Below are 11,367 nucleotides of genomic sequence, written 5' to 3'. Positions count from 1 at the left end.
GGTATTGATAGAACCTCATCTGGGCCTCCTTTGAAATTTACCTATGCTAGGAGGGGTAAAATAGGGAAGAAGGGAAGTGACGTGGACAATCCTAGCATGGATGCTGAGATGGCAATTCCATTAGGGGAATTGGTTGGAAAAGGAATATAGGGGAGGGTACGTGCGCGAGGGGGGGATATCGAATCCTATGAAAACTTGGCTAGCCTAGGGAGGAAGAGAGACCTCGAATACTCTCAGAATCTTTCTTTCGTTTTCTTTTCAAGCTGTGTTAGTCCATCTTTTCTGTAATTCTGGAATTAAGAAGTTTTGATTAATAAAAGGAACCAGAACCCATATTTCTGGAAGTTTTCATTCAGTTTTCAAGTTATTTAGCTTAAATTCGGGAAGAACAGGCTAGGTACCTATCAAATTTAGAGGAAATGCTGAACTACAATAAAACATTGAAGGGATAAGGGATAAGGGATTACCATATGTTTGAGGTTGCAACCAAGAGTCAATTCTGCGAACGAACTTTCAATTCGAGACAAGAAACAGTATGGCGCCTCCTTTCCCAAGAATACCTTGGAGTGTGATCTTAGCATGCCGTTAATGTCGTTTGCTATCTCGGGAACCTTGTCCAAATCATTAATCTGCAGGGGAATTTTGGTGATAATGGCACGCCACTCGGCACGTGACTTGTTCACAATTACCTACATGTTTTTTACATAAGAGGAGAAACGCTTAGGGACACCGTCATAAATATATACGACTTCTCACAGTAAATTAATTAATGAATCAGTCAAATGAACCAAGTTTTCACGGTACACAATCAAGATAGCAACATCAAGTGATCTTATTAGTAGAATTCATTACCTTTCCATCACTAATTGCAAAAAAGTTACAACTTACAAAGTACAATAGAAGTGTAAAGTCATTCTGTCTTGTACAAGATCAAAATATACATACATATATATATATATGTCAAAAGTTTGCTATTTAATAGAATAAATCAAATATGTTATAAATTAGAGGGTTCAAGAACCATAAAAGCAAAGTCGATAAATAACAGCGCAAAGAAATCAATGTGGAGAGAAAACAATTCTATCAATTTTAGCTCAATCTTATCTTTCTTTTTCTTCTTACTTACACCTCTCCATCCCCATTCATTCCTCCCTCTTGCTCCTCTACATACTCTTCTTTCTTCTTGTGTCTTTGTTGAAATCAGAACAACCTTCAACAAAAGGGTACTTGTACCTAAAACCGACACAAGTGGGTAAGTAGGGAATATCTAAGACCCAAGACAACTCCCTCTAAGGAACTCACCAAGATAGATAGATAGATAGATAGATAGATGAGAGATTGAGACTTCCTTCGAATCTTGTTAAGCGATTAAGTTGAAAGGTTCTTTTCCATTCTCTTGCACCACAGGCCTTTACTTATCCTCTCAAACGATTAGATGAGCTTTAATTCGCAACAGGTTTAAAACCTTTAAGCGTTAAGTAGCAGAATGACATCCACAACTTTCATAACAAAAGAGTATATTTACCTCAATCTTAATTCTTAAGTTACAGATTTACATATGTGACAGAATGGAAAATAAAGAATCCTACTACAGATCCATTTAATTTATAAATAAGCGCAGCTAGAGTTCAAGTTTAACGAAAGCCAAGTGTAAGGATTTTCTTGCTATGAAATGGTCAGTGCAGAAACTGTGAAAGAAATGCCCAAAAAGAAAATTAGTACCCACCTGACTAGAAAACAGTGAATTTGGGACTATGACAGGAAATTTCTCAGCATTCAGTAATGAAGTGGTTGTAAGACCCATTTCCACCACCTGACCTTCTATAGATCCTGCCTGTAATAGTAATTACATTATCAAGAAAAGGAGTATAAAAAGAAGCAAATGTTAATGCTGGATATCGGTACATCACAAATTCCCACTACAATTGAGTCACAAAGATGAATTTAAGGTATAGAGTCCAATGCATCACAAAACACTTTTTTTTATTATGGAACTACTAACAGATATTCAGTGGATAATCTTAGCACCCAATGTGTATCCCTAAATAAACTCATTTCTAAATTATTCAACCATTTCATGTTTCCAAGTTCAATGATAGTCCGATTAGTCAACATTTACATATCTCGATGCCTAATTATATAGATAAATGTCTTAAATGGCTTAAAATCAGGAGACTGCAATAAACTAATTAGATTTCACGGATAACTAAAATATTTACTTATCCATCGTTGGTAATACGAAGGCAGACTTCCAAATATTGGGGGGCATATTCACTTACTACAATCAGAGCACAACTGCGCTTCCTAGACATCTTTAGCAAATAAACAGGAATAAAAGATGCATGGCATACTTTTATTGTATCTCCTAGTGAGAAGGGCTTTGAAAACTGCATAGACAAACCGCTCAGCACATTTCCGAGAATGTCTCTAGCAGCAAAAGCAGTAGCAACTCCTGCATCGAAGTCCAAGTAGAACAGATCAGGCTTTTACCAATATGCGGCTTAGCACTTGGAAAAAATCAAGCAAGGACCACGCCATCCACAGAAGACTTGTAAGAAATTTCAGACATGGGTGACAATTAAACCAGTATAATTAAAATCAAGAGGTCAAATATCAGGTGTTTAAATAATGTATAATTTTGTTAGTTTTAAAATATACAATTCAAGTGGAAAAGCTATGCTTATTGACGAAATTATAGAGAACAAGTTTTTCACGAAATGTAGGCCAAAGGACTGAATTATAGAAGTGGTGAAGAATTCATTGTGGTGAAGAATTCATTAAGTTAACTTCTACTGTGAGCCCGTAAATCAAGATCTTTAAATCAGGCAAAATAAACAACGTAAAACACAATGAAAACTGACAAGATTTTGATAAGTAACAATTATATTTGCAGCAGGGCTCCTCCGATGTAAAGAACATGAGAGATGAAACAGCAGAAATAACAAGCAGATGATACCGACCTCCTATGCCACCAACTGTGAGAATAGATTGAACAGCCACTCCACATGCTTCTGCTAAAGCCATTATCCCAATCACGATCAGGCCAACCGATGAAATTTTATCAAGAGCTAGCAACTTCTCGCGATCAAGGCCTGCCACACTAGAACCAAGCAATGCACGAGAAAACACATTTGTTTTCCAGCGATGCAGGAACCAAACAAATGAAAGTATGACAGCACCCGTCCATGCTTGCGAAAGATACTGAGATGCAATAGTAGTTGGTGCCACCATCGTGCCACTGCAAATCAAAGACATCTTCACCGCGTCATGCAATTAATTGCATATGTATAGAAAACCAAATTAAAAGATGATGGAGGGGCTAAATTGTACATGAAACCAAACCACTAACATTTGTGTAAATGCCATGAAGGTAATTAGATATCTCAATGGATCCTCTAAAGCACCCCAAAAGCTTTTCTCATATGGCACTTCTTCTCCAGCCATGCTTCCAGATAATAAAGCAGCTTGACCTTGTGATGCATACTTGTGAAATCTCCTCAACACCCTAGGCATCACAAACCAAGCCAATACAGTACCAGTAAACGTAACACTAACTGGAACGACAACATTTTTAATATACGGGTGTGAATCCAAAAACTGTTCGACATGAGGAGACAGTTCAGCTGAAGCTTCCTTAGCTTTCTGCCCTGTGTGAGTCGCTGCATCTACTGCACTTTGCCAAAGATCCTTAATCTTTTCAGGCCAATCATTTTCACCACCACTATCAGAAACATTTACTCCACTCGCACCAAATGATGCTGTGACTGAGTCCGCACTTTTACCGGCATTGCCACCCGAAGATGATGAATATGAGCAATTGTTTGAAAGCGGGTTCACGGATACAAGAGGAATAGCTCTCCTAAACAGAGAGTTTGATGATGTTGGTGAAAACAAATAATTGGGTCTGGTTGTATAACATCTGATCACAATAGGAGACTCTGAACCCAATACTTTTGCACTAGTATTTCCAACATTGACAAAGGGTTTTGTTTCTTTCACTTTGTAATTGCGATTTACGTATGCATATAATGACCTTAAATGTATTCCATCAGGGCAGTTTACGGATTTCACATAGCAGTTAGCTGATCGAAATGCTTGCGGTTTCGGAGAGAGACTGATACAAAGTGATTTCAATATGGAGAACCTTAATCCAGCCATTATAGCAACATAACATTTGAAAAGAGGCTACAAAGACTTTGTTTACAGATTGCTCTTGGACACTTTATCTGAAACTCTGAAAAATAAACCCCACAAATCACTAGCAATTGAAAACACTATAGAACCCAATTCACTGAAATCAAAATTAAGTTTATAATCAGACTTCCAAGCTATGCAAATATGCATAAAGCAAAACCCCTTGATCGGATGCTGTGGAAAAAATAAATAAATAAAACAGACATTGAATTTTACATTCTCTTGCAATTAAAAGATCAACTAGTGGAATTTAAGCAAGCGAAATGCGTAACTCCGGTTTGAAAGGAAGAAATACATACATTCCACAAAGAGAACCGGTTCTAAATTTTATACTTCTGTTTCTCTCTTCTTTTAATTTTTCATTACTTGCCTTGTGTTTTCTCGGCGACCAAACACAAAATCAAGTAGTAGGTTATGGAAAGATACCTGTTATAGTTGAAATGGGGATTTACGAGAGCTTCAGTTCTCCAACATGATATATTCTTCGCTTGATTTGAAGGGGAAAAAAAAAAAAAGGCCGCTAAAGGACTTCTCATTTCACATATGAGTAAATTGCAACAAAAAAAAAAAAAAAAAAAAAAAAAATTTACCGGTCTCAAAAATGTAAGGACGGTGTTTCTAAAATTTTACAATTTTGACGTTATTTTTATTTTATTTTAATTTTTAATGAAAAAAATAAGAAATATTATAAAAAATAAAATATTTATTAAAAAATAATGTGGTTTGTTTCATTAATTTTTAAAATTTATTATTAATTTTAAAATTTAAAACATAAATAAAAATGTTAATTTTTGACTCATTCTAGTCTTTCTCACTGTGCGGGTTGCATACTTTTTGCTAACGTTTTTTTTTTTGTAATGTTTGGTAGATGGATTCGTTCTCTGATTCGAATCATGGTTCGTGATTCGCTATAGTATTTTCTCTCACAAAAAATACACGTAAATCAAAAATGATTCTAATCACATGGTTCTAATCCATGAACCAAACGCACAAGGACTTTTTTGCAGGCATGTTTAGAAATATGTAAGGATCATGTCTAAAATTTTATAACTTTTTGACGTCATTTTTATTTTATTTTAATTTTTAAAGATGAAAAATAGATAAAATCATAAAAAAATAAAATATTCATAAAACAATAGTGTTGTTTGTTGCATTAATTTTTAAAAATCATGTATTGATTTTATAATGTAAAAACACAAATAAAACTGTTAATGTTTGACTCATCCTGGCCCTTGGGCGCCCCATTGCACAGGCCGGGTGCTTTTTGGCAATGTTTGCTTTTTTCATAATTCGATGCCATTTTTTACAAGTATGCTCAGAAAAATGTAATAATCGTGTTTGTAAAATTTTAGAACATTTCGACGTCATCTTTAATTTATTTTAGTTTTCAAAAATGAAAAATATGAAAAATCATAAAAAAAAATAGAATATTTATCAAAAAATAGTGCCACTTATTGCATTAATTCCTAAAAATGTTAATGTTTGACTCAGCTTGGGCCTAGGCGCCCCACTACGCGGGCTAGGTGCTTTTTGGCAATCATTGCTTTTTACATAATTTGAGACCATTTTTTGCTGGCATGTTCAGAAAAATGTAAGGATCGTGTCTGCAAAATATAAGAATTTTTTGACGTCATTTTTATTTTATTTTAATTTTCAAAGACAAAAAATATAGAAAATCATAAAAAAAAATAAAAATATTCATCAAAATATAGTGTCGTTTGTTGCATTAATTCCTAAATATCATGTATTAATTTTAGAATGTAAAAAAATAAATAAAAATGTTAATGTCTGACTCATCCTGGCCCCGGGCGCCCCACTACACAGGCCAGGTGCTTTTTCACAACGTTTGCTTTTTTCATAATTCGATGCCATTTTTTGCAACCATGCTTAGAAAAATCTAAGGATCGTGTCTGCAAACTTTTAGAACTTTTTGACGTCGTTTTTATTTTATTTTAATTTTTAAATACAAAAAATATGAAAAATCATAAAAAATAGAACATTTATCAAAAAATGTGGCCACTTGTTGCATTAATTCCTAAAATTCATGTACTAATTTTAGATTGTAAAACATAAATAAAAATGTTAATGTTTGACTTGTCCTGGCCTCTGGGCGCCCCATTGTGCAGGTCAGGTGCTTTTTGACAGCGTTTTCTTTTTTCATAATTTGAGGCCATTTTTTGCTGGTATGCTTCAAAAAATGTAAGGATGGTGTATGCAAAATTTCGGAATTTTTTGACGTCATTTTTTTTCTTTTAATTTTTAAATACAAAAATAGAGAAAATCATAAAAAATAGAATATTCATCAAAAAATAGTGCCGCTTGTTGCATTAACTCTTAAAAATCATGTATTTAACTTTATAATGTAAAACATAAATAAAAATGTTAATATTTGACTCATCTTAACCCCTGGGTACCCCACTGCATGGGCAGGGTGCTTTTGACATCGCTTGCTTTTTTCATAATTCGAGGTCATTTTTTGCAAGCATGTTCAAAAAAAATGTAAGGATCGTGTCTGTAAAATTTTAATACTTTTTGACATCATTTTTATTTTATTTTAATTTAATTTTCAAAGACGAAAAATAGAGAAAATCATAAAAAAATATAATATTCATCAAAAAATGGCGCCGCTTGCTACATTAATTCCTAAAAATCATGTATTAATTTTATAATATAAAACATAAATAAAGATGTTAATGTTTGACTCATCCTGGCCCCTGAGCGCCCCAATGCGCAGGCCGGGTGCTTTTTGGCAGTGTTTGCTTTTTTCATAATTTAAGGTCATTTTTTGCAAACATGCTCATAAAAATGTAAAGATCATGTCTGTAAAATTTTCAAACTTTTTTACGTCGATTTTGTTTTATTTTAATTTTCAAAGATAAAAAATATATAAAATCATAAAAAATAGAATATTCATCATAAAAACAATGCCGCTTGATGCATTAATTCCTAAAAATCATGTTTTAAATTTAGAATGTAAAACATAAATAAAAATGTTAATGTTTGACTCATCATGGCCTCTGTGCGCCCCATTGCGCGGGCCGGGTGCTTTTTGGCAGCGTTTTTTTCATAATTCGTTGCCATTTTTTACTGGCATGCTCAAAAAAAAGTAACGATTGTGTCTGCAAAATTGTAGAATTTTTTGACGTCGTTTTTATTTTTTATTTTTTGAAATACGAAAAATAAAGAAAATCATAAAAAATAGAATATTCGTCAAAAAATGGTGCCGCTTGTTGCATTAATTCCTAAAAATCATGTATTAATTTTAGAACATAAACATAAATAAAAATGTTAATGTTTGACTCATCCTAGCTCCTGGGCGCCACACTGCGTGAGCCGGGTGCTTTTTGACTGCGTTTTCTTTTTTCATAATTCGAGGCCAGTTTTTGCAGGCATGCTCAGAAAAATGTGAATATCGTGTCTGTAAAATTTTAGAACTTTTTTGTGGTCTTTTTTATTTTATTTTAATTTTCAAAGATGAAAAATAAGGAAAATCATAAAAATAAAATATTCATCAAAAAATGGTGACACTTGTTGCATTAATTTCTAAAAATCATTTATTAATTTTAGAATGTAAAATATAAATAAAAATGTTAATGTTTGACTCATCCTTGCCCCTGGGCATCCCACTACGCGGGCTGGGTGCTTTTTGGCAGCGTTTGCTTTTTACATAATTTGCGTTTGCTTTTTTCATAATTCGAGGCCATTTTTTGCGAGCATGCTCAGAAAAATGTAAGGATCGTGTCTGCAAGATTTTAGAACTTTTTTACGTCATTTTTTTTTATTTTAACTTTCAAATACGAAAAATATTGAAAATCATAAAAATAGAATATTCATCAAAAAATGGTGCCGCTTGTTGCATTAATCCTGAAAAATTATTTATAAATTTTAGAATGTAAAACATAAATAAAAATGTTAATGTTTGACTCATCCTCGCCCCTGGGCGCCCCACTGCGCGGGCCGGAAGCTTTTTGACAGCGTTTTTTTTTCATAATTCGAGGCCATTTTTTTCTGGTGTGCTCCGAAAAATGTAAGGATCGTGTCTGCAAAATTTCAGTATTTTTTTATGTCATTTTTATTTTATTTTATTTTTACAACACGAAAAATAGAGAAAAAAAATAGAATATTCATCAAAAAATGGTGCCGCTTGTTACATTAATTCCTAAAAATCATGTATTAATTTTAGAATGTAAAATATAAATAAAAATATTAATGTTGGACTCATCCTTGCTCCTGGGCACCCCACTATGCTGGTCGGGTGGTTTTTGGCAGCATTTTTTTTTTCATAATTCAATGTCATTTTTTCGAGGCATGCTCAAAAAATGTATGTATTGTGTCTGTAAAGTTTTAGAACTTTTTGAGGGTCGTTTTTATTTTATTTTAAATTTTAAATATGATAAACAGGGAAAATCATAAAAAAAATAGAATATTCATTAAAAAATGGTGTCGCTTGTTACATTAATTCTTAAAAATCATGTATTAATTTTAGAATATAAACCATAAATAAAAATGTTAATTTTTGACTCATCTTGGCCCCTGGGCACCCCAATGCGCAGGTCGGGTGCTTTTTGGCAACGTTTGATTTTTTCATAATTTGAGCCCATTTTTTACAAGTCTGCTCAGAAAAATATAAGGATCCTGTTTGGAAAATTTTAGAACTTTCTCATGTCATTTTTATTTTATTTTATTTTTTAAATATGAAAAATACAGAAAATCACAAAACATAGAATATTCATCAAAAAATAATGCCGCTTGTGGCATTAATTCTTAAAAATCTTGTATTAATTTTATAATGTAGAACATAAATAAAAATATTAATGTTTGACAAATCCTGGCCCCTAAGCACCCTACTGCGTGGGCCGCATGCTTTTTGGCAGCGTTTGTTTTTTCGTAATTCGAGGTCATTTTTTGCAAGCATGCTCAGAAAAATATAAGGATTGTTTATACAAAATTTTAGAACTTTTTGACGTCATTTTTAAATTATTTTAATTTTTAAAGATGAAAAATACAGAAAATCATAAAAAATAGAATATTCATCAAAAAATGGTGCCACTTGCTGCATTAATTGCTAAAAATATTGTATTAATTTTATAATATAAAACATAAATAAAGATGTTAATGTTTGACTCATGCTGGCCCCTAAGCGCCCCAATGCGTAGGCCGGGTACTTTTTGGCAGCGTTTTCTTTTTTCATAATTTGAGGCCATTTTTGTTAGTATGCTTAGAATTAAATTTGTATTAAATACTATTTGTTTTGTATATTTTTTAATTTAAAGTGATTTTAATTAAATCTAATTGTCATAAATTGACACTATAGATAAGATTGTCCTATTAGAAAAACCATTATTTCTCCATCCAAACTGTTTATTTTTTTAGGGATAAAATCATTTTGATATCCTATGTTATAATAAAATATGTTTTTGGTACCCTGTCTTTTTTATAATATTAAAGCGGTACTTCGATGTTTTCAAAAACTTATTTTTAGTATCTTAAAATTAATTTTTAAGATGTAAAATAACCTTAGTACTCATCTATGTAATTAATAAAAAACTAATAGATTTAGAAAAAAATCACGAACTTATTTGTTTTATTTTTTCTTTTAAATATTTTAATATTTTAAAATATTTTCAATTTTTTTAAAAAATATTGATTTTATTTAATTGAAAAGAAATGTAGTTTAGACATTACATGCCTTAAATATTAACATGTTTTTAAGAATGTCAAAGTACCATTTTAATATTATAAAAAATACAAGATATCAAGAGTATATTTCGCTATAATATAAAATATCAAAATAATTTTATTCTTTTTATTTTTTGCTAGTAAAATAATTTATTTATTTATTAAAAAAAAGACATAAATTTTAGGGTTAATAGCAGTGCTGGTCACAAACTGGCATCTCGAAGTTTCTTATATTTGATCATATTTGAACAAATTTGTTATTTAAGTTTAGTATAAAAATTCTTGAATCCGGCAACCAATAAGGTTCTCCTGGGAAACTATTTATGGCGACCTTCATGGAACGACAAAATGCCTCACAAAAAAAAAAAAAAAAAAAAAAAACAAGATTTTTCATTTTTGTATTGGATCTTGAACTCTAAATAGATTTTTTTTAGGAAATTTTTTTGACACCCCATCTTTTTATTAAAACACCTCACGTAAAGAATAGAATCCTTCTATTACAATTTTAATCTTGCACCTCAAAATAGTTTCACGTCATTTCATTACCGTAACCCTTTTTTTTTTTCTTTTTCTTGTTTTTTCTTTTTTTTGCGTTTCTCTTTTTGCAAAATCAATAATGCAACGAAATTTAAATACGTAATACTTAAGTCTTGGTCAGTTCGCCGATTTAAATTTTCAATCCATAGATGTCACGGTAGTTTTTATTTCAGAAAGAAAATAGAAAACTTAAATATATAACACACAATTTTTATGTTTTTTAGAGGAACACAATATCTTTCTTAAAGTTTTAAATATGGACGAGTTTTTAATCGTTACATCTCTATCGATAGTTATCATTAAATATGAAAATTTAATGACGTAACTTAATAAGAATTTAATTTTATTAATTCTCATAAATATTTTTAGTCAACTATTTAATTTATTACGACTGTCGGATCAATATCTTACGGTTAAAGTAATAATACTAATTAATAAATAAATATTCAAGTAACTATTAAAATCACACCTTTTAAATATATATATATATATATATGTGTATGTATGTAATATTTTGCAGCAAACTCATTTTAACAATGATAAAATGATTAGGATTACAATGACATGGGAAAAATTGGAAATGAAATGATTAAGACGTAATTACTTGAAAGAGAGAGGGGAGGAAAACGCAAAAAGAAGGGGAAAAAAAGAAACAAACAAGGGTAAAGTTGTAATAAAAGGATTATATTCTTTAAATGGCGTGTTTTAATAAAAATATGGAGTGTCAATAAAATGGGAAGTCACCTCACGTTTTTATTAATACACATAATACGTTTAGTTTATGGATTTAAAATCATTATCAATTTATGTATATTTTTTATGAGAAAAAACTCTATAACAAATTATGAATCATTATTCGAACCATAACATGATTACTCATAACAAACACATTTTAAAAGTTTTTGTTACAGTTATACCCTTTCATCTGACGATATTCCACATAAAATATATTTATTT

The 11,367-nt window shown here is 31.2% G+C and overlaps 1 protein-coding gene across 2 annotated transcripts in view; it reads right to left on the bottom strand.

Moving 5' to 3' along the window:
* LOC21404332 (mechanosensitive ion channel protein 1, mitochondrial) overlaps positions 1 to 4,693 on the bottom strand; it is a 10,342-nt gene extending 5,649 nt beyond the window's left edge. Inside the window, exons 1-6 of one of the 2 annotated variants that reach the window (XM_024176424.1) lie at positions 4,621 to 4,693; positions 3,350 to 4,234; positions 2,961 to 3,238; positions 2,352 to 2,452; positions 1,727 to 1,834; positions 468 to 689 (exon numbers count right to left, since the gene is read on the bottom strand). In XM_024176424.1, the coding sequence (XP_024032192.1) occupies positions 468 to 689; positions 1,727 to 1,834; positions 2,352 to 2,452; positions 2,961 to 3,238; positions 3,350 to 4,158 (1,518 nt within the window). In that variant the 5' untranslated portion in view covers positions 4,159 to 4,234; positions 4,621 to 4,693. Of the gene's footprint in view, positions 1 to 467; positions 690 to 1,726; positions 1,835 to 2,351; positions 2,453 to 2,960; positions 3,239 to 3,349; positions 4,235 to 4,493; positions 4,576 to 4,620 lie in introns of those variants that run through there. The other variant, XM_024176425.1, reaches the window with a different exon arrangement.
* Positions 4,694 to 11,367: the final 6,674 nt, after the last annotated feature.

The sequence above is a fragment of the Morus notabilis genome, unplaced genomic scaffold, assembly GCF_000414095.1.
Source record: "Morus notabilis unplaced genomic scaffold, ASM41409v2 Scaffold248, whole genome shotgun sequence".
In the NCBI taxonomy this organism is placed as follows: domain Eukaryota; kingdom Viridiplantae; phylum Streptophyta; class Magnoliopsida; order Rosales; family Moraceae; genus Morus; species Morus notabilis.
The sequence above is the reverse complement of the archived record's forward strand: the minus strand, read 5'-3'. Positions and strand labels throughout refer to the sequence as shown.